This window comes from Aspergillus brunneoviolaceus (genome assembly GCF_003184695.1).
Source record: "Aspergillus brunneoviolaceus CBS 621.78 unplaced genomic scaffold BO95scaffold_12, whole genome shotgun sequence".
In the NCBI taxonomy this organism is placed as follows: Eukaryota; Fungi; Ascomycota; class Eurotiomycetes; order Eurotiales; family Aspergillaceae; genus Aspergillus; species Aspergillus brunneoviolaceus.
The window spans coordinates 249,048-275,713 of NW_020290742.1; the positions used below are offsets into that span (position 1 = coordinate 249,048).

At 55.3% G+C, this 26,666-nt stretch overlaps 11 protein-coding genes across 11 annotated transcripts; 6 read left to right on the forward strand and 5 right to left on the reverse strand.

Moving 5' to 3' along the window:
- Positions 1 to 5,211: 5,211 nt before the first annotated feature.
- On the forward strand, positions 5,212 to 6,739 carry BO95DRAFT_355738 (putative C2H2 finger domain protein; the record flags this gene model as incomplete). The annotated part of the gene is made up of 2 exons (XM_025582264.1): positions 5,212 to 6,561; positions 6,629 to 6,739. Coding segments are annotated over 2 exons (1,461 nt in total), but the record flags the coding sequence as incomplete, so codon positions are not given.
- A 621-nt stretch (positions 6,740 to 7,360) lies between these two features.
- Positions 7,361 to 9,004, forward strand: BO95DRAFT_355940 (uncharacterized protein; the record flags this gene model as incomplete). Its single annotated transcript, XM_025582276.1, has 4 exons — positions 7,361 to 7,850; positions 8,220 to 8,287; positions 8,404 to 8,568; positions 8,618 to 9,004. 4 exons carry the CDS (start codon positions 7,361 to 7,363, stop codon positions 9,002 to 9,004), a joined length of 1,110 nt encoding a protein of 369 aa, XP_025445366.1.
- Positions 9,005 to 9,166: 162 nt separating this feature from the next.
- Positions 9,167 to 11,056, reverse strand: BO95DRAFT_356040 (flavin-binding monooxygenase-like protein; the record flags this gene model as incomplete). Its single annotated transcript, XM_025582284.1, has 2 exons — positions 9,167 to 10,953; positions 11,023 to 11,056. The coding sequence occupies 2 exons, from the start codon at positions 11,054 to 11,056 to the stop codon at positions 9,167 to 9,169; spliced, it is 1,821 nt and encodes a 606-aa protein (XP_025445367.1).
- Positions 11,057 to 11,952: 896 nt separating this feature from the next.
- On the forward strand, positions 11,953 to 13,902 carry BO95DRAFT_407395 (uncharacterized protein). Its single transcript, XM_025584067.1, has 5 exons — positions 11,953 to 12,233; positions 12,370 to 12,596; positions 12,675 to 12,909; positions 12,996 to 13,109; positions 13,233 to 13,902. Exons 1-5 carry the CDS (start codon positions 12,093 to 12,095, stop codon positions 13,650 to 13,652), a joined length of 1,137 nt encoding a protein of 378 aa, XP_025445368.1. The 5' UTR covers positions 11,953 to 12,092; the 3' UTR covers positions 13,653 to 13,902.
- Positions 13,903 to 14,443: 541 nt separating this feature from the next.
- On the reverse strand, positions 14,444 to 16,573 carry BO95DRAFT_439960 (putative MFS lactose permease). The gene is made up of 6 exons (XM_025585843.1): positions 16,383 to 16,573; positions 16,110 to 16,323; positions 15,692 to 16,041; positions 15,415 to 15,637; positions 14,932 to 15,359; positions 14,444 to 14,874 (listed from the first exon to the last, which is right to left on the reverse strand). Exons 1-6 carry the CDS (start codon positions 16,515 to 16,517, stop codon positions 14,602 to 14,604), a joined length of 1,623 nt encoding a protein of 540 aa, XP_025445369.1. The 5' UTR covers positions 16,518 to 16,573; the 3' UTR covers positions 14,444 to 14,601.
- Positions 16,574 to 16,717: 144 nt separating this feature from the next.
- On the reverse strand, positions 16,718 to 17,633 carry BO95DRAFT_439961 (uncharacterized protein). The gene is made up of 3 exons (XM_025585844.1): positions 17,461 to 17,633; positions 17,258 to 17,298; positions 16,718 to 17,193 (listed from the first exon to the last, which is right to left on the reverse strand). Exon 3 carries the CDS (start codon positions 17,136 to 17,138, stop codon positions 16,740 to 16,742), a length of 399 nt encoding a protein of 132 aa, XP_025445370.1. The 5' UTR covers positions 17,139 to 17,193; positions 17,258 to 17,298; positions 17,461 to 17,633; the 3' UTR covers positions 16,718 to 16,739.
- Positions 17,634 to 17,698: 65 nt separating this feature from the next.
- On the reverse strand, positions 17,699 to 18,828 carry BO95DRAFT_439962 (uncharacterized protein). Its single transcript, XM_025585845.1, has 2 exons — positions 18,609 to 18,828; positions 17,699 to 18,543 (listed from the first exon to the last, which is right to left on the reverse strand). The coding sequence occupies exon 2, from the start codon at positions 18,501 to 18,503 to the stop codon at positions 17,892 to 17,894; it is 612 nt and encodes a 203-aa protein (XP_025445371.1). The 5' UTR covers positions 18,504 to 18,543; positions 18,609 to 18,828; the 3' UTR covers positions 17,699 to 17,891.
- Positions 18,829 to 19,284: 456 nt separating this feature from the next.
- On the forward strand, positions 19,285 to 20,053 carry BO95DRAFT_439963 (RidA family protein). The gene is made up of 2 exons (XM_025585846.1): positions 19,285 to 19,658; positions 19,724 to 20,053. The coding sequence occupies exons 1-2, from the start codon at positions 19,547 to 19,549 to the stop codon at positions 20,017 to 20,019; spliced, it is 408 nt and encodes a 135-aa protein (XP_025445372.1). The 5' UTR covers positions 19,285 to 19,546; the 3' UTR covers positions 20,020 to 20,053.
- Positions 20,054 to 20,260: 207 nt separating this feature from the next.
- BO95DRAFT_38176 (uncharacterized protein) lies at positions 20,261 to 21,443 on the forward strand. The gene has a single exon (XM_025583376.1). It carries the CDS (start codon positions 20,514 to 20,516, stop codon positions 21,288 to 21,290), a length of 777 nt encoding a protein of 258 aa, XP_025445373.1. The 5' UTR covers positions 20,261 to 20,513; the 3' UTR covers positions 21,291 to 21,443.
- A 1,127-nt stretch (positions 21,444 to 22,570) lies between these two features.
- BO95DRAFT_382992 (NAD(P)-dependent alcohol dehydrogenase) lies at positions 22,571 to 24,009 on the forward strand. Its single transcript, XM_025583406.1, has 3 exons — positions 22,571 to 22,654; positions 22,730 to 22,858; positions 22,929 to 24,009. The coding sequence occupies exons 1-3, from the start codon at positions 22,631 to 22,633 to the stop codon at positions 23,883 to 23,885; spliced, it is 1,110 nt and encodes a 369-aa protein (XP_025445374.1). The 5' UTR covers positions 22,571 to 22,630; the 3' UTR covers positions 23,886 to 24,009.
- Positions 23,933 to 26,655, reverse strand: BO95DRAFT_489257 (Zn(II)2Cys6 transcription factor; the record flags this gene model as incomplete). Its single annotated transcript, XM_025590558.1, has 4 exons — positions 23,933 to 24,209; positions 24,286 to 26,231; positions 26,328 to 26,422; positions 26,488 to 26,655. 4 exons carry the CDS (start codon positions 26,653 to 26,655, stop codon positions 23,980 to 23,982), a joined length of 2,439 nt encoding a protein of 812 aa, XP_025445375.1. The 3' UTR covers positions 23,933 to 23,979.
- Positions 26,656 to 26,666: the final 11 nt, after the last annotated feature.

Genomic DNA, 26,666 nt, shown 5'->3' on the forward strand with positions numbered 1-26,666 from the left:
CCGTTTGATCCAAAGAAGCTTAGGGAAGAGCAAAGAATAAGTATTTAGTACCTAGTACCTAGTACCTAAACAACATGAAGAACGGCCGAAAACGACAGAACGGGGAAGGGGTGGGTGGAGGGAGAGAACGATCAATATAGACTAGAATAGCGAAATCATGGATATCCACTGGGCATCTCGGTTGAATCGTAGATTCCAACTGGAGGTGGTACTAGACAAGCCAATCACCTATCGAAAACCACTGCAAGATGACCAGGCGGGAAAGTCTCGGCTTGTGCGGGCTACAGCAGTTGACCGGCATTAGACCTGATTGGGGTTAGACTAAAGTGGGTCAAGTACCTAGTATTGTGAAGTGCTGTTAAGTGTTGTTAAGTGTTGGCCCTGACGCCCGAGGGTGAGGGCCACCAGTAGGTAGGTACTAGGTACTAGAAAGGTATTGCTGTATTCAATTGATGTACCTACCGTATGGCCAGCGTATGGCTGTATGCGAAAACACGAGCCATCCACCAATCGCCACCACTATTTGGTCCCTCCCTCCCCCCTTCTCCACCCCAGCTCATCCATGGTTCAGGATCCGAGCAACTTTACTGCTCGTCCCCTGCCAGTCGCTTCGATCTGCCCTACTCCCTATTTTTCAAACGGACGCGTGCAGATGCAATGGCCGTATCCCCGATCGGGATCAGAGGGTCCCTACAGATTATTGGCCCTTATTGAAGAGGGTTCTGCATGCTGCATCCCAAAGGAGTTGGTTATGGTGCTGCTGATGGTGCAATGATTAATTTCTCGGAGGAATGGGAGGGAGTTAATTGGAATCTCACACGCATCAAGTGGTCTGTCCACTCACCCAACCAGGGTCTTGATTGTCACGGAAATGGAAGCACTTTGTTTCTTGGGAGCTTGGTGAGGGCAAGTGCCACTCACAGGTGACTGTGAGATGCACGCATGGATGATGGATGGCGAGGGCCCGCGGGCGGTTGGTCGGTTGGTCGGTCGGGGAAGAGCTCGGGGCTAGCACTGGAATGGGAGAGGAGAGTCTCCCAGGCGGACCAGGGACCGTTGTTTGCCTTGGACGGCTTGGACGGGGAATGAGGTTCTTTGTTCTGCTGGCTGTCCGTGCAGGCCCTGTCAGTTCAATCCTCACCGGGGAGTCGAAATATCATCGACATCAGGGGGAGGGGGAAGAGGGAAGATAGAATGATCATAACGCAGTCTTTAAGGTTATACTCAGTACCAATGTAGGTATAGTAATACATAGTACTTTGTACTCCGTAACTAGGAACATATCACAACCATATTAATGATTCCACTGGATCGGAGTGGCCATCGAAGCTTCGATGAGGAGTGGATCGGGGAGGGTCTCTTCCGTCAAAAAGTCGTGTTTATTTTCCGGCGTGTCAAACCACCGACCGCTGAGTAAGAAGGGGAGACTGACCAGACACAGTCACCGTCCAATTTTCACCTGACTGGTAACTCACCTTAACATTAACATCAACCTCATCATCATCCTTTTATCGTGATCCATTATTGCAAGATTCCCCCTCTCCGTCCTCCCTCCTCTTCGACTGAAACGATAATTCTTCAATCAAAATCACCAATGGTCCGTAGCCAGAGTGACTCGCCCCGCCCCGCGTAAGACTCAGCAGTAACTAAATAGCATGACCACCACACCGGCCCAGCATCTGTCATGCATTCCATGACGCAAGGAGCAGCAGATCGCTTGCTTGCCCCTTTTTCGTCGCGCCGAGTCCTTTAAAGCCAAGACCACTTTTTTTTTCTATCGTGATGATACGATCGATGCATCTGATTTGCGCCCGCGGGGTTTAATCGCATTTCCGGTGACCATCAGACTGGACTGGGGGGAACACCTTTGCTCTCACTCTCTACCTGGTTTAGGAGCCATCCCCGGGTGTTTTTGGGAAATCCTGGCTGCGACTAGGATAATGTCTGACAATCCCTCTGTTGTTCAAGGAGTGGTCATGTCGGCGTCATGACAGTTTGTAGTATCGTGGGGAAAAGGATGAATGAACCAAGTGACGTGCAAATCTCCTGTGCCCCCCTTCCTTTCTGTGAGATTCTGACTTCTGATCGATCGTCGTGGCCGCCGCCCCCCCTCTTCCCTTCCCCGTCTGCTAAGCTTAAAGCCAAACTCCACCAAACAGGAAAACAGGAAAGAACCAGAGGGCTGATTCCTGCTGGGGTCGGGCTGGCCGATCGTCGAACTGCGCTCCACATGCCTATCTGACCAAGCTTGGTCGACAGGGAAGATGCTTTAGTAGTGCCAAAAATCAATAGAAAGTAAGAATAGAACGACCGGCGAGCGATAGAGAAGAGGGTCATGGGGGAACAGGGGGGAAAAAAAAGTACCTGCCGGATAGGATGATTATCATTCCAGCCATCCCGCGTGCATAGGGATGCGCGAGCAGCTGGACTGAGTGACTCTGGGCTCTGGCCTCCAGGCTCCATCCAGGCTGAGTAATTAACTTCCCGAGAAGGGGGAGAAAGAGGGAGTGGTTACTTGAAGGGGCAATCACCTCAACACAGGTACGATCCTATTGTGTAGATAGAGGTAGTACGTGAGTAGAAAGTACAGTAGGAAAGTAGGGTTCCCCCATGAAGAGGGGAGTAGGGGGTGAAGGGCCGGGGGGGGGGGGGTTGTAGGACCGGGTTTGAGATTCCTCATCTCTGGTCCGGAATTATTATTCTTATCATTCTTTTGATAGTGTTTCTGTAAAATTTTCATGCTTATGATTCTTTACCAACTCGGTCAGGACCACGCTGCAGATGGGAGGTCTAGCCGATTCGATGCTATTGAGTTGCTGGTTGCTGGTTGCTGGTTGCTGGTTACTGGTTGGGACAGAGTCAATTTGAGGATGGAGATGATTCTCAGCTGATGACAACAACACCTATACAAGAACAAGAGATAGTAGTCTAACTAGTTATTCGGGCCTACCCCTCCACCCCTACGTCGTGTGGTGTGGTACACAATCATGTGGTGGTCGGTTAGACTTAGCACTTAACTCAACTTAAGCAGGCCCCTAGGGGGTGGCCACAGCGGAGGAACAACAGGACCGAAGAACAAACGAACGAAGAAACTAGGAAGACGAGAGGATGGATGGGAATGGGAAGAGCCGAGAAGGTGGAAACCCTTTTCGGGCGTCTGGTCTGGTACCAGAGCCCTGTCAACCACGTTGCCGTTGATCAGTCGTCCTGGTCGTTTAGTGTCTTTAGTGTCTTTAGTGCCTTTAGTGCCTTGAGTCTCCTTTAGTCTCCTTTTTTTTTTCTCGGTTACTTTGGTTAGTCTGGGAAGGAAAAAAAGGGTGGGGTGGGGAAACGAGCATTGCGATCCATGGGCGATGGGTAAGACTGTCTGTCTGTCTGTTGGATGTCGCGGTTGTTCTCAATCAGGATCTTATTGTCTCATTCTCTATTGCTCTCATTCTCTCTGTTTTTCCTTTCAGAATATTCTCGGTTAGACAGAGGGGAATAATTGCAAAGAATGAATGGTTGGATTGTCTAGACATTGACTCGCTCACCTGGTCCAGATCCAGTCCCAGCCGTGCCAGACAATACACTACAGCACACCACCCGCTGACATGTATCATACCGTACACACGGTACAGACTGTACATACCGTACCGGACTGGACTGCAGGAGCAGTGATTCCCCAGATTAGGGGATGCAGCCCGATATTCACTCACTTTTCTACGGAGTGGACTGGACTGTACGGAGCACGGAGTACCCTAAACTAAATTATCCTTTGCTGCTGTTGCTGCTGTTGCTGCTGCTGCTGCTGCTGCAAGTCCCATGGTTGATTGAGCTTCCTCTTTGGATTGTCTGCCTTTCCTCCTCTAACTTCTCTTCCTCCATTTGTGTTTACCTTTTCCTGGTCCAGGGGACTCCTGCTGCAGAACTCGAATTCTCGCCCTGAAGAAACCGTTCATTGCAGAAGCATTCCACTTTCTCTTTGGACTTCCTCGTCTAATATTCCTGACAGCCTAGCTGATTTTGGGTGGGTAATTTCTCCCTGGTAATATTTCCTGACCGGGGAAAACCCAGAAAAAATACCATCGTTTTCCTTTCTTGGCTATCTCTTTGCTCTGTGCTCTTTGCGCTGTGCTCTTTGCTCTTTGCTCTCACCTCGCACTCATTCTGTCTTGGTTTTGTCTGGTTTCTAATTTTCCCTTTACTCGTTATATTTTTTCCTGTCATTTTCTGTCATTTTCTGTCATATTTTTTTTTTTCTTTTTGTTTTCGGGGTTTCCCTAATTCTTCTCTCTTTTGCTCCCCCTCCCCTCCCTCTTCTCTCTTCCCTCTCTTTTTCTTCCTCCTCCCCCCCCCCCCCCGCACTGGCCAGACCCGGCTTTGGACTGGTCTGGATACGTCTTCATTCCCGGGTTGTTTGGGCCTGCGAAGGTCTCTGCCCATCCCGACCAGCAATCAATCATTCATCGACTTTTTGCACCTTTCCTTTGGTTAGTCTACCTAGTCGACTAAAATCTTCACCCGTTCCCAGAATAAATAAAATCAAAAGAGGCCCCGGACCGGCCAGCCGCAGCACCGAATCATCATTTATCTCCACCTTCTTATCTTCTACTACTACTACCACTTCTCGCTCTTTCACTGCACGCACACTACTCACTACTCACTACTATTATTACTCCTCCCACTACTACTAATCATCGCCATCTCACCACCTCACCATCTGGATCATCCTCTTTACTCTTTTCCCACGCCACTTCCCCTCAAACATCAACATTATCATCATCATTACCTATTTTGTGTCACCCTTTCCCTGCGCCTCGTTGACTCACCTCCGCACTCGCACTTAGCCTTTCGCCATTCCACGGTACGTCAGCGTTGACCTGAGGGTCGCATCTAGCCGCATATCGCCTGCCTCGTCTTTACCACGCCTCGGTCCGATCTGTCACTTCATCTGCTCTTCATTGATTCAGACCATGTGCGTGAGTGTCTAATCGTCACCTTTTCAAGAACTTGCTGGCGACTGGTTCGGTGCCTTTGTACGACCAAGAGACGGGTGGCTTGATTTGCCTTTTACTCCTCATTCGCTCCTGCTGGGATATGACTCCCAACTGAGCGCAAGTGGTTCACCAAGCATCGCCTTGAGACCTGACAACCGTGACGAGCGTGACGAGCGTGACAACGGATTGATCGTGCGCGATCTCTCTCATCCCGACTGCCCCGCGAGATCGCTTGTGGGCGATCCCATCGCCCCTCCTGGATCCTCCGGACATCTCTGGAGGCCTCTCTGGCAGTCGATATTGGACTCTTGGAACCGAAAGCGTTGCTTTTCCCCCAGGACCTTCGCCCTCGACTCTGACCAACGCCCCGTTGAACGTGGTCGAACTGTTCTCTTCTACCGGCTACCCTCGTGATACCAGCGCGAACATGGCTGCCCTTGCTATTCCCGCCCCCGGCATGGGGCCCTCTCTCGAAGCGCTGTCGGCTCCGCCGCCGTTGAACACCCGTCGCCCGGGCGCTCCCCCGCTCCCCAGCATGGAGCTCCCCAGCCGACAGTTTCCCGGCGCGCTGAAATACACGCAACTCCCCAATCCCTCCGCCCTCAACCCCAGCGTCAGCAACCTCTTGACCCCACCGGCGACGAGTCAATCGGGCGAAACCACCCCCGTCACCACTGCCCACCAGACGACCGCCGGGAATATCCCATCCGTACCAGCCACACCCGACCTGGGACCGTTCTGGCCCACCCAGAACTCATATGGCAGTGCGTCGGGTGCAGCAGCGGCGGTGGCGCGCCCGTCGTGGACGTCGAGTTTGAGCCCCTATGCGAGTCGCGACACGTTCTCGCCGCCCGGAAGTAATAATGCGATTAGTCGCAACGCGGTCACCTCGCCCACGGGAGCGGACTCCATACCGCAGGGGTACGAGATGAACCAGCTGCCCCCGTTCCAACAACCGATCCCTGTCAGTGCCGCGCAACCGCCGCCCCCGCACGCGCTCACGCATGCCGTGCTCTCTGCACAGCACGGTCTCCCGCCCGTGCCCTCTCCGCAGCCGCTCCCCTCGAACGATCCCTACATGGTCAAGTCCTCGTCCGCGCCCGCCTACAGCACGGTGCAGCAGCTGGCCAGTCCGCCGGGCAGCTATTCCCCCTACGGCCCCACCGGGATGGGCATGCAACCCCCCGGCCGCGTCGCGTCGAACCCCCACCCGGCGCATCACCTGAACTACCAACGCCAGCCCTGGCCGTCATATACCCTCCCGGGGTCGAGTGGGCCGGTGTGGACGAACCTGCACACCCCGAACGCCCAGATGTCCCTGACCGCGCCTAACTCGCTGATGCCCCACACTTTCAACAGTGGGTTCGAGGCGCACATGCAGCGGATGTATGGCGGCCACCTGCCGCCGCCGGGCCATGGAGGGCCCGGCCCCGCCAACGACCGACCGTTCAAGTGCGATCAGTGCCCCCAGAGCTTCAACCGCAACCACGACCTGAAACGACATAAGCGGATCCATCTGTCGGTCAAGCCTTTCCCTTGCAATCACTGCGACAAGAGTTTCTCCCGCAAGGATGCTCTGAAGGTATGCCTTTACTCTATTCGGATCCTATCTTTTAGTTTACAGTGTATGCTGATACAAATGTTCACAGCGACATATGCTAGTCAAAGGGTGCGGAAAGGGCGATTCCGAGTCGAATACGACACGACCGCCAACGGTCAAGGAGGAGGATCGCAGCGATGACTCCAATGGACAAGTCTGAGGGCAGGAGGCAACGAAGAAACATTGCATGTTCACGGCGTTGTGAGAATTGTTTATAAGTGTTCAGGCCGCAGCGTTTATCTTGTCTTGTATCTAGTTTCATTGCGGGCCGGGGACTGGGACGGGATTTGTCTGTTGGGTTTGGCATCAGCGATGGGTTTAGTTTGATGTTGTTCTGTTGTTGTGTATACGTATGTGGGATGTAAGTAGAGCGATTTTGTTTCTTCTTTGTTTCGGCAGTTCGGAGCGTTGGCCTTGTTGTTTGTTTGGGATATGGAGATATGAGAGTTTGACCAAGTCCTTGTACAATTGTCCCTGCTTCCTTGTCATCCACCGCGCTAATGTGTGGAACACGGACAACAGCATCGATGTGGTGGTGGTAGTGGTGGTGCGACTCGACTCGGCCAAAGTAGATCCGTATAGGTTTCTCCGCGACAGGGACACTTGGCTGTGTTCGTACACGTACACCACACTACCATGAAGCTGCAAATGCATCTCCCCTTCACGATACAGCCCTTATAAACACCCCACCATCTTCCGAACCTGCGTCAATATATGGCCATTCTCCACACCCACCAACCCCTCAAATGAATCTCCTCCAAGAACCACCCAACCAAAAAACATGCCAACGACATTGAAAACGCCCCTCTCCACCCTCCTGACCCCTTTCTCCCTCCTCCTCCTCCTCCTCTGCCTCCTCACCCCCCACGTCCAACCCCAATACATCGCCCCCATCCCCGCCCTCCCCGCCCCCGCCAACACCCCCATCACCGCCACCTACCACACCCCCAACCCCGACCTCTCCGAGCTCTCCGCCCCCAAACTCTCCGCCGTCAACGCCTCCGCCTTCGAATGGTGGTACTTCGACGCCGTCGCCGCCCACAACCCCAACCTCTCCGCCGTCGTCACCTTCTTCACCAGCGCTCCCGCCGCGTTCCCGATGGCGCCCCGCAATGGGAGCTCGGTCGTCTGGAGTTATGTTTATGTGAGTTTGCCGGATGCCCCCCCTGCTCCTGCTCCCCCACCCCCTGGGGATGAGGGGCGGGATGGGGATGGAGATCGGGATGGGGGTACTGGTGGTGGGAGTGGGGGTAATGATCGCGGCGATAAAGGTGATAAAGGGGATAAAGGTGATCAGGAGGAGCCTGGCGATTCGAGGGCCGTGGGCAGCCGTCCGGTGGCCGGGGATGGTGGGCGGGTGGTCAGTGAGATTGGCGTCGCCGGGGAGGAGAGTGAGGGCATCGTGCTGGGGGATGGTGGCGGGTGGAATGTCGGGTTCTGGGAGGGGTTGGGCGGGTGGGTTGCTTCTTCGGGGGGGTATCCTGGGTTTGTTGGGGAGGGGATGGGGAGGGGGAAGAACAAGAGCAATGGCAAGGGGAAGGGGAAATGGGGGAAGAGCAAGAGGGTTGTTGGGCGTGGGGATGCGGATGCGAGTCGGGGGTTGTTTGCTAGGTCGAGGGCGGCGACTGCTGCTGCGGCAGGCCCGAATCTGGAGGTTTGGATCGGGTGGGATGGGAGTCGGATTAGTGGGCGGTTGAGGTTGGAGAATGTCGGTCCCCCCCCGTTTATTCTTTCTGTCTGCTTGGAGTGTTTTCTTGTTTGGGTGCTGCATTCTTGCTTGAGGGTGAGTGGGTGGGATAGGGCAAGCTGACGCTCCTTACCAAGGCTACCTCCCCCCGAACGCCGTGCACTACATCCCAACGGTTCGATCCCTCGCTGAGACTCGGGTCGGTCGGCTGGGTGAATATCGTCCCGCATGCGAAGGCCACCGTCGATCTGATCGTCGATGGAGAGGCGGTCAAGTTCGAGGGGTATGGGTATCATGATAAGGTATGGCCACACCCTTTCTCTTTGTACAGTCCAGTACTAAGCAACGTAGAACTGGTCGGAGCGCCCCTTCCACTCGCTCGTCAAGAAATGGTTCTGGGGCCACGCCCACGTCGGCCCCTACTCGCTGGTCTGGTTCCAGGAGACGCCGCTCAACTCGACGATCCCCGTGGCCAGCGCATCGGTCCTCAAAGATGGCGTGACGGTCCTGAGCGGCTGTGAGGCCGGGATTGTCAGCGTGCAGCGGGTTGGCCATGCCGCCGCGTCCGGGTTCGCGGTCGAGGTGGTGATGAGGGGAGTGCGGGTGACGATGCTGGGGACGCGAGAGGTGGCGGGCGATGGGCAGCATTTCTTCCGGTGGTCGGGGACGGTCGATGGGGAAGTGTTGGGCCAGAAAGTGAACGGAGGAGTCGCGGTCTTTGAGGAGTTTGATCTGTGAGGTGGAGGGGGGATTTGTCCGGCCCGGAGAATGAGTTAGGGCTATGTTGGTAGTTGAGCCTGGAAAGACTGCTACTAGAGGGCAGAATGAGGCATGCTCGAAAATCGTTGTTGCTTTTTCGTAAACGACCCAATTATGCTTACATTCGTCAAGTTAATCCCATCAGTCAACCATCCACTCCTCCACCAGCCCCCGATAATCCTCCATCCCATACGGCTCCAGCCACTTCAGCGACTTGCCCTTCCTCCGATAATCCAGCCCCAAGTCCCGCAACAGCAAGTCCACATACGGCAACGCATCGAACACGAAATCCGGATTCCTGCGCCCGAACCCGCCCGGATAGCGATGCACCCCGAACTGACTGTGCAGCGTCGTCTCCCAGACCAGATCCGCATCCACATCGGAGGAAGACTGCACCCGCAGGGCCTTCCTGGCTGGGTCGGGACACCGCTCTTGACTCTTCAGGTTCAGCTTCTCGCCCATCCACGCCGCCACCCACAGCGCCTGCGCCTGCGCCACCATCGCCGTGTTGATCGTCATCGTCAGGCCCAGGCACGCGATCGAGCGCTCCTTGCCCAGGTCGCCCACGGGGACCATGAACCGGGTCAGGCGCAGGGGATGGCCCGCGGCGGCCGGCGCATCGGCCGCGAGGGGCCTGTATCCCTTGACCATGGGGGGCGGATGCTGGAGGCGGGGGAACCGTCGTCGGATCTCGTGGTCGGCGCACCGCACCACCTCGCGGGGCACGCAGTCCTCTGCCTCGGGCAACCCCAGTTCCTGCTCCAGGGAGGCCGGCACGAACTGGATCTCCGGCTTGGCCTTCCACCCGGTCGCGCAGACCAGCGCGCGGACCTGCTCAATCCGCCGGCCCGACCCCAGAGTCACGGTCCGGTCCGACAGGCCCGCCACCTCGTCCACATGCACCCGCACGCGCCCGCGGCGCACCAGCTCGAAGAAGTCCGTCGGGTAGTTGAGGATGCTCAGCCCGCTGGCGATCCAGAAGGGACTGATCCAGGGCACCAGCTTGCGGGTCTCCGGGTGCGCGGCGTAGTTGTTCAGCGTGAGCACGTCGTTCCCCAGCACCCACCAGAAGGCGTCCACGACCTTCCGGCCGAGCCAGGTGCCGTGCAGCAGCCGGCGCACGGTGGAGCAGCCGTCGCCCGCGGCGCCCCAGATGCACGGGCTGAACCACGTCAGCAGCCGCGTGGTCACCAGCTTCTCCAGCCATTTCTTCAGCGGCGTCACGTACGGCGGCGCCATCCAGACCGGGCCGTGGCCGGTCGACCGGATGATCCAGTCCACTTGGTAGGGAGTGGTCGTCGCGGCGGCGTAGACCGCGTCCCAGGCGGACTTAGTGCCGCCGAAGATCACGATGCTCTCGTTGGTGTTGGTGTCTTCGGGCGGGGAGATGGCTGGTGGCGGAGGGGCGAAGATCTGATCCTGGTAGTGGCGGAGGTCCTTGATGTGGAATAATGGTGGGGTAAATTGTTCCTGGCCGGGGAAGTCGGGGAGGTAGGGCTGCGAGGTGATCCCCGTCGCGAGGATGAGTTTGCTGGTGTGTAGGGTCGAGGTTTCGGTGATCGCATCGGGGGTTTCAGGGTCGAGATGGTCGACGGTCAAGGTCCAAGTGGTGTCGGGTTCGTGCTGGATGGTGCGAACGCGTCGTCGGAGGTGGATGTGTGGTGTCAGGTGAAAGTGCTCTGCGAAGTCGGTGAGGTATTTCTGGATCACCGCTCCGGGGAGATGCTCGCCCGGCGCGACACCGTAGGAATCGTCGAGGGGAAAGTCGCTGAACTCGTAGGTGCCCCGCATGTTGTTGGATTTGAGGCCCTCGTACAGGCGGTGCTGGGCCCAGACGCCTCCAACGGTGTCGGCGGTCTCGAGGAGGAGGATGGAGGCATTGGGATGGACTTGGTGATAGGTCTTGAGGGCAGCCAGGCCGCTCCAGCCTGTTGAGTGTGGATCAGTATGAGTCTGTGCTCAAGGTGAACGCAAATGCATGATGCATGCAACCTTACCTGCGCCGATGATTGTCACATCCACTGACTCCATTATGATAGCAGCCACCGGCATTGGGATGGAATGCCGAAAAAAAGAAACGAAACGGGCGGAAGGGAAGGAAGAAAGAATAAAAATAGCCTTGGAAAGGGGAGGAGAGGAGGGGAAATGACTGACAGATAACGTGCCGATCGGTGGCAGTTTTTTTTTTTTTATTCTCCGTCTTTTCCCTCCCCTTCCTTCTTCCTCCTTACATTATTGCACGAACAAGGAAAGTGGATGATCGCAATAACGACGGAGGTTGCACCGGTGTTGTTGTGGCGGGGTCGTTTCACCCACTAACACCGCTTAGGGTTAACGAACAGTGAATGTCGCCCGTTGGCTCCACCGTTGAATGGAGATGACAGCTCGGCTCATCCGCTGAAGCAACGGTCTGACAGGCGGCACACCCCATGTCACAAGCCATGCTACAAGCCATGCCATGAGCCATGCCGTGGGCCCACTTCCTGGCTACTAAGTTAGCCACTGGCCACTGGTGTCACAGTGCCCCCTCTCGGGGGCAGTCGGGCTTCCCCCCTGTTCCAACCCCAGGGGGACCACCGGTTCATCGGACATGGGGCACCAAACGGTCAGTAGACTATTTTGTATTTAGTGTGTTATGCCTTGCCCATTGTCCACTTCCCTGTTCTGTTCTGCAGAAAAACGGTACTCTTGCTACGTAGTAACCAACCTGCAAGAAGTACCAGGACGGGGAAAAGTGGAGCCCATGTCCATCCATCCTTCCTACGTATGCGGGTTCTGCGTTTGTCTTTCCCGAGCCATTGACGAGTCGGCATTTGTGTTTGTTGTCCAGGGGAAAAAAGTGATACATAGAAGCAAAGAGCAAACAACGAAACCAAAAAAAAATGCACAGATGATGATGCAAATCCCTCTCTCTGTCTCTTCCCCTGATAAAACCTGTCTTATACATAATAACCCCCCCCCCCCCTTCTCTTCCCCCGATCTGATCTGCCTTGCTTCGGAATGGTTCCACGGACGACTTTCTTTTCCCCTTCTTTTTGTTTTCTGCTTCCTTCCCTTTCCCGGCTTCATGGCTGACGATTTCGTCATTGAGGCTTTTACCCTCCTGGCCATTGCCATTCTGACCATTGCCTGCCGCATCGCGGCCCGGTGGATTACGGCGGGGCCTAAGAACTTCGCATTGGATGATTATTTGATGCCGGTTGCAGGGGTACGTCTTACTTACCTACGACCAGCTTGGCTGCTGACTGCCCCAAACCCCCATTCCCACCGCCCCCCCCTTCATGACAACCACACAAAACCCTATCGGTCGATGTCCACCCTCTTACCAATTTTCTTGCTGGCAGGTAGTGTACGCCCTCGAAACCGGCGCCGCCTACTGCGTCAGCGCCTGGTGGCACGGTCTCGCCAACAACGCGATGACCGCAGCCCAGCGCGCGGCGCTCTCGCCGCAGTCCGAAGAGTACCGGCTCCGCGTCGGGGGCTCCAAGACCCAAGTGCTGGGATGGTCGCTGTACACCACTTTGCTGTGGTTGCTCAAGACGTGCATGGCGGTGTTCTATGCGAGACTGACGTACGTCTCTGCGTTCCTGGTTGGACGGATTATTGGTGTCTTGTTTTGTGGCTGTTCGATTGACCCCCCACAATCTAGGGCTGGGCTGTACAACATGACCCGTCGCATCCGCCTCGCCTACATCTTCATCGCCGGCACCTACCTCGCGGTCATCCTGAGTATCCTGCTGGGGTGTCGTCCGCTGCACAGGAACTGGCAGATCCACCCGGATCCCGGGAACTATTGCCAGCCGGCCGTCTCGCCGATCGATGTGTATGTCACGGTGACGCTGAATGTGGTGACGGATGTGTATTTGATTTCGATTCCGTTCCCTGTACGCTCCCCCCTTCTCGGAAAGATCCGGACCGATGATGATTTTGGTTCTTGCTTGGGATCAAGGCTGATCGTGTTATGGGATAGATCCTCTTCAAAGCCCGTCTCCCATGGCGAGAGAAATTCGAATTGGTGGTGTTGTTCAGCGGCGGGCTATTCGTCATGGCGGCGGGGATTCTGCGGTGTGTGTTGATTGTCACGGTGCGTAAACCCCCCTTACTTGATTGACTCTTCCGTGGAGTGACTACTGATCCCTCCCCCCGCCTCCGTCTTTTCAAATGAACGACGAAAATGCCTTGCTAATGGAAAAAAAAAAACCCAAAGGCCGGCGCGAACGGCGCCTCGCAAGCCGGCAGCTGGGCCTGCCGCGAGACCTTCGTCGCCGTCCTGATCGGCAACCTCCCCATGATCTACCCCGTGTGTCGCCGGATGGTGAAACGGGCGGGCAGCTACTGGTCATCCCACAGCTTGAACGCGAAGGGCGGAAGCACGACGACTGGGCCGGGGCCCGGGGGGTCCGGGTATCCCCTTTCGGAAGGAGAGCATCCGAGCAGTGCGCATTCGCAGTCCCGGAAGAAGAAGTTCCGGCACCCCCTGTCGTTGCCGGATACGCAGTGGACGCAGTTGGCGACGGTCAGTGATGAGCAGATCATGCTGGCGGCGGTGGATGCGGAGGGTCGGCGGATGACGGGGGAAGAAGGGGGGATTCATGTCGTGCAGGAGTTGATAATTACGAGGAATTGAGAATAAGCCAAGACTTTCAAGGACTGGAGGCGACGCGGACGGAGTGAGTCTGCCCCAGGTTTGCTTGTAGTAGACATGGTGGGCTAACCAGGGTGGTGGAGAAGTCATACAGCGGTTATGCGCTTTAGTTGAGTGACTGACATTTGGCGAGAGAAATAGATTGGCTCGGTTGGAAGGCAAAGAAGATAATAGTAAGAGTCAGAGTCCGTTCTTAGATAGTAGGTCACCTCACTGAGCAGTTGGAGTATTGTTTAATAACTAGGTGTTTATAAGGAGTTCGGGTGCCGTGTTTTGGGGGTGTCCGACTGTGTCCAACCTCACGTGACTAGGCGCAAGGATAGCTATAGGAAGTCTGTTTTTATGTACAGCCGATTGGGGACCTTAACTTCTTTGAGGTACCTACTACAGTACTACCTAAGGTAGTACGTACTAACCTCCAAGTACTAATATATCTTAGGTAGGGTAGTTATCTGAAAAGTGACTACGCTGGGGCCATCAGCGATAAGATACATGACCACTGAGGCCGAATGAATAACTCCTAACCACGGAGTAGATAACTAAGTATCCGCTTCAGTCAGGGGCCAGGCAGGTTGTCTGTCGCTCATGCAGCCCTAATCCCGGATTCTTGTCCCTGAGCCGTGGGTCGCGCGCCTGCCTGAACCTGTGATAGGATAAGTGGAATACCTTCCTTGGGGACTGCACGGAGCAGAACCTGGGCTGTACAGGAGGTATCATCATTCTGGGCATGAAGCTTACTTGATTGTAGATGTATACAGGGAGCAGAAGCAGTGGCCAAATCGGACGGTGCAGCAGCAGCAGCAGCAGCTTCCTTATTAATGTTAATGATAAGTTATAATCGACTGCCACAGCGAACATCCAAACATTCCAACCACCCAGAAGCCTCCCATTACTCCTCCACTATTCCTCATTCAACCCACCCCCCAGCGTATCACGCCTCCGTCTCCTTGGTGATCTGCGTCGCCTCCCCGCCCGACACGAGCACCTCATCGCGCTTCAGCGAGGCCTTGACTGGGTTCTTGGCCTGGAAGATCTCGGTCAATTCCTCGAGGGTGCGCTTGCTGGTCTCGACGAACAGGAAGTAGATGACGATGACCTCGAGGGTGTCCCAAAAGATGAAGAGGAAGTAGTACTTCCAGCCGGCGCGGGTGAAGGCGATGCCGGTGACGAAGGTATTGTAGAAGGAGGCGATGTTGACGAAGAACTGTCTCGTCGGTTAGGATCTTTTACACGAAGCCTGCCAGTCACCAACCAAACTTACGTTGTTCATGCCCATGCCCTTGGCGCGGGACTCGTACCGCAGACACTCGACGGGGTACATGGCCTGGTTGGGGGTCCAGCCGGCGGAGATGACGAAGCCGAAGATGAAGATCATGGCGATCTGGGCGCGCGCGGTGATGCCGCTCTTGGCGGTCGGGGTGCCGTCGGGCCCGTCGACGACGTTGGTCGCGTTCAGCGCCGTCACGATGATGAACAGCACCACCACCAGGCTGGTCGACACCAGCAGCTGCTGCCGCCGCCCGAACCGGTCCGTCAGCAACGCCCCGGACACCGCTCCGATCAGCGACACCACGTTCTGCAAGCCCTGCAGCAGCAGCTGCGTGTTGTTGCTGGTGATCCCCGCGCCGCGGAGCATCTGCGGGTAGTAGTAGCTGACGGGGCCGTTGCCGGACCATTGGCCGAAGAGAGCTGTGTGCGATGTCAGTTGCGGTGGCTACGGTGAGGGGGCTCTGGGGAAACTCACCCATGAAGATCACCAGCATGGACCGATAGCGCGTCTCGCGCGTGTTGAACAGCTCGCGGTAATCCCACCACCGCTTGTCGGACCCCGTCTTGGAAATGTCCTCCATCATCTCCCGGTATTCCAGCTGCACGATCGGAGCGTTGCGGTCGCCCTCGCCGTGGTATTCGGCCAGCACGTTGAGGGCGTCTTCGTGACGGTCGTGGGACATGAGCCAACGGGGGGACTGGACACGATGAGCCTCTTGTCTTCACGGCACGGATAACCATTAGAGACCTACCTCAGGGAGGAAGTAAACGAAACACAACACCAGCCCGGAGAACACCATCTGCAGCCAGATCGGAATCCGCCAGCTCATATCGCTCTGGATGTGGCTGGTGCGCCAGGGGATGAAGGTGCCCGGAATACCACCCCCGAACCACAGCACGTTGTACAGACCCGTCATGGCACCGCGGTAGGCCGGGTGGGCCATCTCCGACACGTAAGCCGGTCCGGCAGTGGCCGAGGTCGCCACGCCGAATCCCAGCAAGAAGCGGCCGCCCATAAATCCGCCCAGGTTGTGGCACGAGGCTTGCACGCAGGTTCCGATGATGATGAAGATGGCGCCGATCGCCATGCCGACTCGTCGCCCTATTGTACGCCTGTCAGAGCCTTGGTTCCGTAGTCAGACCCAAGGGAATGGGGAAAGAAGAATGTACCCTTGAAATCAGTGAAGGGACCGGCCGTGAACGATCCGACGATGTTTCCGATGGTATAGATGGCGTACACAATACCGGTCGAGGGGGTACCGGCGTCCGGGTCGAACCCGAAGTAATCGCGGTACTGGGGATAACTGTTGATCGAGCCCATCAGGGAACCGTCGTAACCGTTGATGCAGGAGTTGAGCATGGCGACCGCGATACAGCAGTACAGCTAACTGTCCGTTAGCACCCGCAACGCCCGCCCACGCACCACATCACCGAGTGGCATACCTTGAGCATGCTCTTGCTCCACAGACTGGGTTTCTGCTGGATGGTGGCCACCGCCAACGCCGCATTGTGGACCCCCTTGACCTGGACCTCGGACGAGTCCAGGTGGGAGACCTCCGCCGTATGTTTCTCAGACATGGTGTGAGAGAGCTTCCGGAAGACAATCTTTCGAATTGATGTTCAAAGCTGACCTGAGAAACAAAGAAAAAAAAGGAGAAACCGGACTCTCGAGCGGAAATCAAGGAGCTCATATATACCATCGAAAATTGAAGCGAGGGCGGGCTGGCGGGCGGGCGAGGGGTGGTGGCATGGCATGGTAAGACTGGGTATTGCTGCATGTCTGACTATAGTCCCTTCCTGTCACCAGATGCCGCGGAAAATTTGCTGGGGAGGAGGCGCTGTGATAGGACAGGGACAGGGACTCGCAAAGAATAGGCTGAGTGGCGGGCTAATTGCAGCAAGGATGAGACCCCGTATCCAAACGGGATTAGATGAATCCGGGGAAGCTGGGGATGCCCGAAAGGCAAGAGAGGGTGTGTGCAGTGGCAGTCTGGGCCGGACTGCCGCAGGGAAACACGATCGTTGGGTTTGCCATTTGCCATCTGCTATTTGCCATTTGCCATCTCGCTGGATATTGGATTGAAAAAAGGTTGGTTGGGGCAAGATTGAGCCATATTGGGTGGTTTCTGGGGGTGTTTGGTGGTGCTTTGCGTGACAGACGGGCCACGGGCCGAACAGCCGGACGAGAGAAGACCCCATGGGGATTAGACACACTTCGACACACGAGATGCGAGATTAGACCCTTTCTTTTCTGGTAGGTTCTCGGCCCTCGACTCCGTCCTAAGGACGCATGGAGACACATGTGAACTGGATTTCAGGGTCTTAAGCGAGTGGTTGGGTCGAACTATAGTGGGCTGAGGTATATCCCCCCTTTCATTCACTTTCACTTTCCCCGCGGTCTTTGCTGCCCACATGGCGTGAAGTTGGGATCGAGCCCTAAATTAGACCCCGGGATGATCAGTAAATTGCCTCCAAACACTCTCTCACTGAGTACTGAGTGACTGACTGACCTTTCGCACAGACGCTCTTTCCCAGTCACTCGATCCACAATCGAATTGACCGGACCGTTTAAGCGCCCAAGCTACTGCAGGAGGTTATTGGGAATTCTTTCTGTATCCCATCTCATGGCATCGATCGAGCTGGGTGAAGCTCTCCGACTGCCGCTCTTCCACGTGTCCATCCGACCCCCGACGGAGGGGCAGGCATGCCATGCCATGCCATGCCATGCTTTTTTTCGCCATGCATCTCGCTTGACTTATCCGGAATCGTATCGTATTGCTTTTTTGCTATATTCTATCATAGGTATCATAATATATTGTACAGTACAGACGAGCCGACAGTCACCTGTCATGTTGCCTCCTGCCTCGCCCCAACAGGATTCACTCTTCCCTTTTCTCCCTCGGTTGCCACAATCACTTTCCCATCTCTGCGGCAAACAACCTCTCCCCATCTTTACCCCATCAACTCCGCCTTCTCCGCAGGACTAATATACAGACTCAGCGTATAATACCGCCCGGCAATCAGCTCCGAGACCCCCTGCTGGTGCTGCAGCTGCGCCGCCGCGCCGGCCAGCACCAGCCGCGACCCGCCCGCGAAGGGGGTCGCCACCCACAGCGGGGTGCCCGCGCGATCCGCGCCCGTCCAGCTCTCGGCCGTGCACGACATGCTGCTCCCGTACAGCAGCGGATTGAACCCGTTGCAGACGGCCTCGGGGATGTGCAGGACGTTCTCGAGGACGAGGGTGTGCGTGTTGGTGTTGGACTGGGTGTTGTCGAACGGGTTGTGGTTGGGGTTGGTGGGGTCCGTCAGCGACCGCATCACAGGTATCTCCACCGTGCCGACGCCGGCCACCTCCAGCTCCTCCATCGGGTTGAAGATGTTGGTCTGCAGGCGCACGGTGGTCACGGGCCGGTAGCTCGTGAAGGCGGCGCGGTCGCGCGCGTAGTGGCAGTTGCCCTGCACGATCATCCAGTCGTAGCAGAGCCGGTGCGCGGTCGGGTCCGTGCGCGCGCGCTTCAGCGTGCTGTCTTCGAAGTCGGTGTCCGAGAGGGTGCGGATGGACATTTTTTTTGGTCTTTGGGGGTGAGAAATTTGTGGAGGGTAGCTGCGGTGATTGGGTGTTAGTGAGGGTGGTCTTTGTTGGGGGCGTTGGTGCTGGGCGGAGCTTACTATGGCTGATTAGTGTCGCGGAGTCGCAAGGGTAGAATACGAATGATGGGTTGGGGTTGGGGTGATGAGGTCTAGTGTACAGATGCTGGTGCGGGATGGATGCAATTGAGTGTTAGGAAAAGTGTTTATGGATGAGGGAGTGGATGGAACTGGATGAAAGAGTAGGAAAGTAAAAGAGTGTGGTTCAGATCTCAGTTGCGAATAATTGAATAATTCCAAGGCTGGGGAATGGAAAGAAGGACGAGGAACCACCGGGCGGAGCTTGCTGGCGCCGAATGCGGTCCGCCGGCAGTATATCTCCGGGCGGTCGGGGGATGTGGTCACCGCCAGCCACTAGCGCCTAAACAGGTTAGTCTTGGGCCACGCTGGGAGTCGATTACTCATGACTCCGGGTCACGTGATTTTGATTGACGGACGGGCTGGGTTGATGCTTGGCTTTGCAGTGATTCTCAGATTCTAACTATATATGTAAATTGATGGACTATGGTATATGTGGGAACATACCTAGGAAGTCGGACTTCAGACCAATCTTGGAAGTTGATTGGAAGTTGAGTCTAGATACAGTACTGTACTCAGAGAATGCTGTGTGGTGCAAGTTCCCGCATGTAATGTTGACATTCTGGACACTTCACGAAGAGAGCTTGGCAAATTCCATTCCTTCGCATTAGAATGAGTTTGCTCTGGCTTTGTTTATCTAGGAATAAGGGACAGAAAGTGTCACCGATCTGAGACAGACAGAATGTGAGAGAACATCCATGACTTCATCTCCTCAGGGCCACTCCTTCCCCGCGGAACATATATTCCGCTGTCTCTAACCCGCCCCGGGAACTCTATAAAACCCCATCGTCATCGCATGTAACCTCAATTCATTCCTATTTCACCTTTACCTTAAGACCCCCTCGACTTAACATTCCCTCTACCTACACTAATCAGGCATCATGTCCCACCTCACCTACTACAACTACGACGGTATCGGCAAGCGCAACCAACAAACCTTCAAATACAGCCAGGCCGTCCGCATCGGCGACCGCATCGAATGTTCCGGCCAGGGTAGGTCCTCTCCTTCCCTCACCATCTTGCATACACAATGCAATGCTAAATCTCTGGGTAAACAGGCGGCTGGGACCCACAGACCGGCGAGATCCACCGCGAGATCAACGCGCAGATCGACCAGGCCTTCGCGAACGTGGACCTGAACCTGAAGACCGCTGGCGGCAAGGGCTGGAGCCAGGTGTTCCGGGTGAATTCGTACCACGTGCCCATCAACAACGAGGCGCTGGACGCCATGGTCCGGAACTTCGAGAAGTGGATGCCCGACCACGAGCCCCTGTGGACCTGTGTCGGGGTCACGCGGCTGGGCGAGGATGATATGCGCGTTGAGATTGAGGTTGTTGCGCATGATCCAAAATAGGTTCTTGGGGGGGGGGGGATTAGGTATGACGAGGAAGATGAGGGCAGAGGATGGAGTGTGTAAGTAACTGGTTGAGATGCTTTGTGATTTGATTCAGCGTGATGGTGGAGATGAAGAAGCGAAAACAAGGGGTGCTTGGTGCTTGCATCTGCATAATGAACGGAATATGAGGATTGATGAGACTGTCATTTCAGTATAAAAAGATTGGTGTAATAGATCAATGAGGATAACTGCCTACAGTCGCGTGACAAAGAATTTGCAAGTACTTCTTCAGTTGGGTACCAGGCCTGAATCAGGCCATTCGTTGTTTACTCGTTGTTATACTCCATCCTTGATACAATGGGCATTGTGAGCTCTTTTCTTTGTTGTAGAGAACTCCTATCCCTGTGCTGCTGCGTATATATGGACCGTGATGATCGCCATCAGTAACATCAACCATCGACCACCTTCATCTTCACCTTCACCCGACTTCACCTCCCCAACTCAGCTTCAAGATGTCCTACTTCCGTTTCCGCGCCTACAGCGAGCTGAAAAAGGATCTCGCCCGCCTTAGTGCGGCAAGCGAGCCTGCCACAGCTCCTCAGGCATCTGACGCTGGGTCGCGCGTGCCGACCCCCTCAACATCCCATGCTGCGACGCAGACATCCGACGACGGAGCCGGGTTCAGCAGTGAAGACGGGGGCGTCCTTCTCACGCCCCAGCAGACCGACAGCGAGAATGAGTCAAGCGACAGCGACGGCCACCCCGCAATCCTCACGCCGCAGAGTACCGGCGACGACACTCCGAAGCCAGGCACGATCATGTTCTTCCCCTGGCGCACGCAGCTGGGATGTCCGACCTTGGAGCAGATCAAGAAGCACCGCAGCTTCGAAGAGGTCTTCTCCAGCAACGACTTCCGCAACTGGGACTGCCTGCAGCCCGCCGAGGAGGCCCGCCGCCGCGTCCTGGCGCGCAAGATCAATAACCCAGCCAACAAGCCCGCGGATGCGGCGTGCGACATCTGCGAGCGCGCCGACCCGCACGTGGACCTGTGCTGCGAGGGTTGCACTACCTATTTTCACTTGGAGTGCGCCTGGAACCGGCACGGTGCGATTGAATGGGGCACCGACTATAAATTCAGGATACCTATGCATTGCCCGGCGTCTCGCAAGCCGTGGAAATTTGGTGCTGATCTGTTCGACCAGGGGCTCCTGAAGAACGACGAGGATGAGGTGGTGGAGCAGGCTGAGAGTGTCGAGTACTTGAAGATGGAGGGTCATGTTTGGAAGTGAGGCTGGATGTCAGTCGCCTCCAGGCTTGATTCACTCGCTGTTTCGTTGAGGTGACTCTCTTTCTATCCCGTTCATCGTGAAATGAAATCGTAACCTTTTGTATTGATTTGAATATCTTTTTCTGCCATCTGCCTTCGAAATAAGAATGTAATCCTGGGTATGCCGCTGACATGGCAACTGTTGAAGTATGAGCTTGGCGTACCACTACCCTGACCTGGCAGAAGCCAGTCTTTAAGCATGCTCCTTATACTCCATCACACCAGCCCCCATCTTAGCGCCCGTAACAGTCGTACCGAGCTGGAGCCGCTCATTTTCCGGCACAACATACCGGAGCAGTCGTTCGACCCCGATGGTCTCCGGCACATTCTAACAAAGACACCATTGCTATCCTGAAAGAAGCGATCAATTTAATCCAGCGACCGGTGGGCTGTCTCCGAGTAGAAGAGATACACGATCGGCACGAAGGCAAAGTTGAACCCTGGCCACACCAATAGTAAATTCTTCGGCGAATCATCGAGCTAGGGGAAGACAACCCGGCCATTTCCTGCAGTGTCTCTATAGTACGCCGCCGTGATGCGGAGGTCACGTGTAAGTTTGGTATATACATCCCCAGAAGAGATGACGGCAATCACTCCATACTCCAATCCAGGTCATAGACAGCCGTTTGCATGTTGCTTTCGCTCTGATGCTATATCAATTCAGGGCGCATTGTGTAGTCCCAGGCGGGTTCGCACACTCGGTTCCGGCGGATGCTGACTTGCCTGACCAGAAATTCGGTTCCGGACCCACTATGCTCAGCAATGAGCGCCTGCCCAAGAGGGCTGTTAACACTGGCCCGGATGACTCGCGTCGGGACAAAATCCATACGGAACAGAGCTTGCTCAGCGCTGGATGACAGCAATCCGAGAAGGAGAGTTTTTCCTGTCTGGGATCGGAATCGCTCCTTGCTTATCACTAGCAGGAAGCAAGTCTGACCAGGCATTGAGAGACAAGCTAGGCGGATAGGTCTTAGAACCCGAAGAAATCGGTGTCGAGACCACCGCCACGGGAAGAAGAAATAATTATGAAGGTGGGGACGAAGCCGACCGGGGAAGATCCTCGTTTTGATGTCTCACTAGCTCTAGTCGATGGTCGATCGATGCGGGGAATCAGCAATCAGCAATGCAATCATTGTTAGGAAGGCCGGAACCGAAGCTGCACTGCTCCGCCGGATTCGAGTCAGTGCGCCTGTGGTTTATAAACACAACCTGCCGGCAGGTATAATAAAAGACAGAGAGGAGCCGGGACAGATTAGCAGATCTTCATAAATCTGACCTTCAAATTGCTCAAGGCTTGGAAACATGATTGCTGCAGATTCGACTCAGGTAGGCGATTCCATGAATGTCACTCGGACTGTCTCTAAAGCTTCCAAATTCGGGTCACTAATTCTTCGATTCAAGGACGCAAATTTAGCTGCCGTGCTCAAACCAGGCGGCTCATTTTACTACGAAACCCGCAAGGTACTAGAGGTCCAGTCCGAAAGGGATGTCATTGTGAAGATTGTCGCAACCGGGCTCTGCGGCTCCGACGTGAGTGTTGAATTCGATCCTCTTGACACTGGTGAGTCAATTCGGAGTTAATGTGTCCATTTTCCAACAGGTACATTACTGGCAACATGGAAGAATCGGTCGCTATGTGGTAGAGCAACCAATCATCCTGGGCCATGAGTCAACAGGAATCGTGGTCTCTTGCGGCAGCAAAGCTGAAGGGATCGCCGTGGGAGACCGCGTTGCCCTAGAGCCCGGCGTCGCCTGCAATACGTGCGAGCCGTGTCGCAGGGGACGTTATAATCTGTGCCGTGACATGCGATTTGCAGCGACGCCGCCGATTGACGGGACACTTTGCACATACTACCGCGTCCCGGTCGAGTGCTGTTTCAAACTTCCCGCTCATATTTCACTGCGTCAGGGCGCATTGGTTGAGCCGTTGAGTGTCGCAGTGCATGCTTGTCGGCTCGCAGGAGATATGCAAACCAAGTCTGTCATCATCTTCGGGGCGGGCCCGGTTGGACTCCTCTGCTGTGCTGTTGCCCGTGCCTTTGGTGCATCTACCGTCGTTGCGGTTGATATTGTTTCCAGTCGGCTTACGGTCGCTGGAAAGTACGGAGCCACACATACATACCAAATGAGTGACGCATCGCCTGAGGTGAATGCGGTCGACCTTCTCAGAGCGGCGGGACTCGAAGACGGCGCAGATGTGGTCTTGGACGCAACGGGGGCGGAGCCTTGCCTTGTCTGTGGTCTACACGCGGTCACGCCAGGAGGAACCTTCATCCAGGTCGGCTTGGGTAGACCGAGTGTCACCGTTCCCATTGGCCAAATCTGCGATAAAGAGGTTACCCTGAAGGGCAGCTTCCGCTACGGCCCTGGAGATTTCCGAACCGCCATAGGACTGCTTGACGCCCGACGCGTCAATGTCGACGGCCTTGTCACTCACGAATACTCCTTCTCGCAGGTCGAGGAGGCATTCCAGAATGTGGCAAACAGGATAGGAATCAAGAGTGTCATATATGGACCGGAGGTGGACGCAGAAACAGCCAATGCTGTTGAGGCGTAGAAGCTGGGTTTCGGTGCGGGTGACTTCTTTTTATGGCGACCATGGAACTTTGAGATAGAGAGATACACCGTGTAGCAAGTTTAGAAACATTTATTCACAGCCCATTCCATGTGGTGTCCCAGAGCCAAAAGAGACCGTTTTCTACGTTGTTGTAATGCCCGTCTTCCCCAGGTGGCGTGAGACCATTGGGCTGTTGCCAGTCGCTTGGCGCAGGGAGCGCCCAGTCATTCGCCGGTGAAATGTTAGGATGAGCAGGCAATTGACCCCGCTGACTTTCTCCTAGTACAGGAACGTGGAGCGTGTAATCCTGGCCGGGAACCATGACTGGGGATTTCCCACAAGCATCAGCATCAGCACAAAAAAAGAAGAAAAAGAAAATGGGGAGATGAGAATGGCTTACCGTACTGAAGGGAAGTCAAGCTTTCATTGACGCGACCAGCGCGATCGAAGTTAGAGCTCCCCTGACTGCCCACCAAGGGATCCACCATGTCTAAAGTCGCATTTAACGGCAATCGCAGCGTCTCTTCGACAGACATGGGAGGTGGGTCAGGTAGAGCTCGGTCGCCATTGGTATCGTACTCAGTGAAGGCGGTGGATTCCGCAAGAGGGGCGAGCATGGCGGCCGATTCCCGGCGAAGAAGCATCGTAACCACCTTCTTCAGAACCTGAGTACTTTGTCTGGAGAGGGCTGAGCGCTTTCCCAAGAGGTCTTGTAGACGAAGAATGCGGGTCATCGTCCGCTTCACTTCTTGAGCTGCATCAGAAAGCGGCTCTGATATGGCCATTACTGCCAAGACAACCGCGGCGTTGAATAGATTGATGGCAAGGAAGGCGACCAAATGACTATCGGTCGCCAGTTGCGCAAGCACCGGCAGTTCAGTTATCCTGGACGTTCGAATGGCGGCTTTCATCCAAAATTCCGAGTTGGCTGTGCTGGTTTGGATAGGAGTTCTTCTGGACGAGTCTGGAGCAGCTGCCGTCGCAAAAGCAGTCGAATGGATTTCGTCAACCCCAGGTGACATGTTGCTCGTCCAAAGATGGTCCACCTGCCTTGAAATCAAAGGACGGTAAAGCACGATCAAAATGTTGTCATATGTTAGATGAAGTGACAAGGCTTGTAAGGCATACGCTTTGGAGCTCTGTTCACCGGTTGCACGGAAGTCTTGCTGGAGATCGAGGACCAAGTGGCTTGGGAGACATTGTCGCCACGAATGAAGCTTTTCCGAAGTCTCCTGGACCAAACTTACAAAACTGTCCCTGACTAGATCTTGAGACGTCCGTGAAGTACGAGAGCCAAAGATGATCTCAAGTGCTGGCGATGCAATCAGATAAAGTCGGTTCAATTCCCGTTGATATGGCGAATAGCAGACAGAAGCAGAGTCATCAGAGGCCGGGTGAGCGAAGGAAGGGTTTTCGTAAATGTCTGCAGGCATGCTCAAATTACAATCCTTGTCGTTTATGCCCAATGGTGTGCCATACGTGATGGATGCAAACCGGTCCCATGTGTAGATCGTCCACCACACTCGCTTTCGCTCTTCGATGTCATCAATGTCACCGCGTCGAGGCTCCCGATGCATGCCAATCGCATGTGCCATTTTGATAGTCGCCCCAAGTAGAGTAAACGACAAATTCGGTCTTCCGTGGTAAACATGATATGAACCGAAGAGAATGCAGGTCTGTATTGCGAGGAGAGAAGGATGGTCCATCACATCTATCAGATTGTTTTCAACCAGTCGCATAAGAATATCACTCCAGTCCGCCCAATTGTCATTCGCGTTAGACAGCTCCTGACGGCTGCGTTGTGACCGGTACCATGCCGCCATACCGAGCATGACTGCCAGTAATAAGAGGAAGGGTCGCTGGGTGGGGTCGGCGCAACCATCGGCAATGGTTTGAAGCTTGCGACGAAATTTGGGCTCATAGACTACCAGCGAAAACCAATGAACCGTGTCAAAGTAATCATCCAATAGACTGTATATGATCTCGGTCGCAGGGAATGGTTGACCTAGAATGGCGGAAATAGGACGACGATTTGCGGCAGTGCCAGGCGCAGGCAAGACGCCTTTACTTGCTGAGTAGCCAGGAATGGCCGAAGTGGTTTGTTCGTCTAGATGCTGGCTGCCTAGCTCGCATATCTTGCGAGCAATACCCATGGCAGACTCGGCTTCACCAGGTTCAATGGACGATGGTATCGGGTTAAATTGGTGGCGATTGTCCGCCGACATCGTTCGGGGCGACGAAACCGGATCGTTCCCTCCAGTGGTCGGACCCTGCAACAAATCCCCAGATGGAGGACTGCATATTTGTCTTTGGTGATGCGATGGCTTTCCTCGAGCGCCAGGTAGTCTGCGTCGAGAGCTTCAGCTCGTGCGGTCAGCTCGGGGCTATTGGACAGCCGCACTTCCCCTTGAAGCCTTGAGAGGAAGAGTTGCGAAAGCTTACGATGGGAGATTTCCCGCGCGTCGTTGAATTGCAGGGCGTTGCCGACATTCGACATTCGCTCGCACACACAATGAACATGGTCGATATGGATCACACTGCCGTGAGTCGGTCAGTCCGTTGATCTATAAGCTATGCCGGAGCGGCAAGTCGGCCTGCCTACCCGGGATTTGTGGAGACGACATCGTTCACAGGCGCTACTGACGCGCGTGGGTAGCACTGAAGGTGCCAATCGTGTTCTCCTTGGTTTGTTGGATAGTGAAGCTGATGCTGAGATTGGCGAGACAGAGGAGTCTGCCACAGACGACGATGCTTCTGTCTGTTCTTCCATGAGTGAGCGGC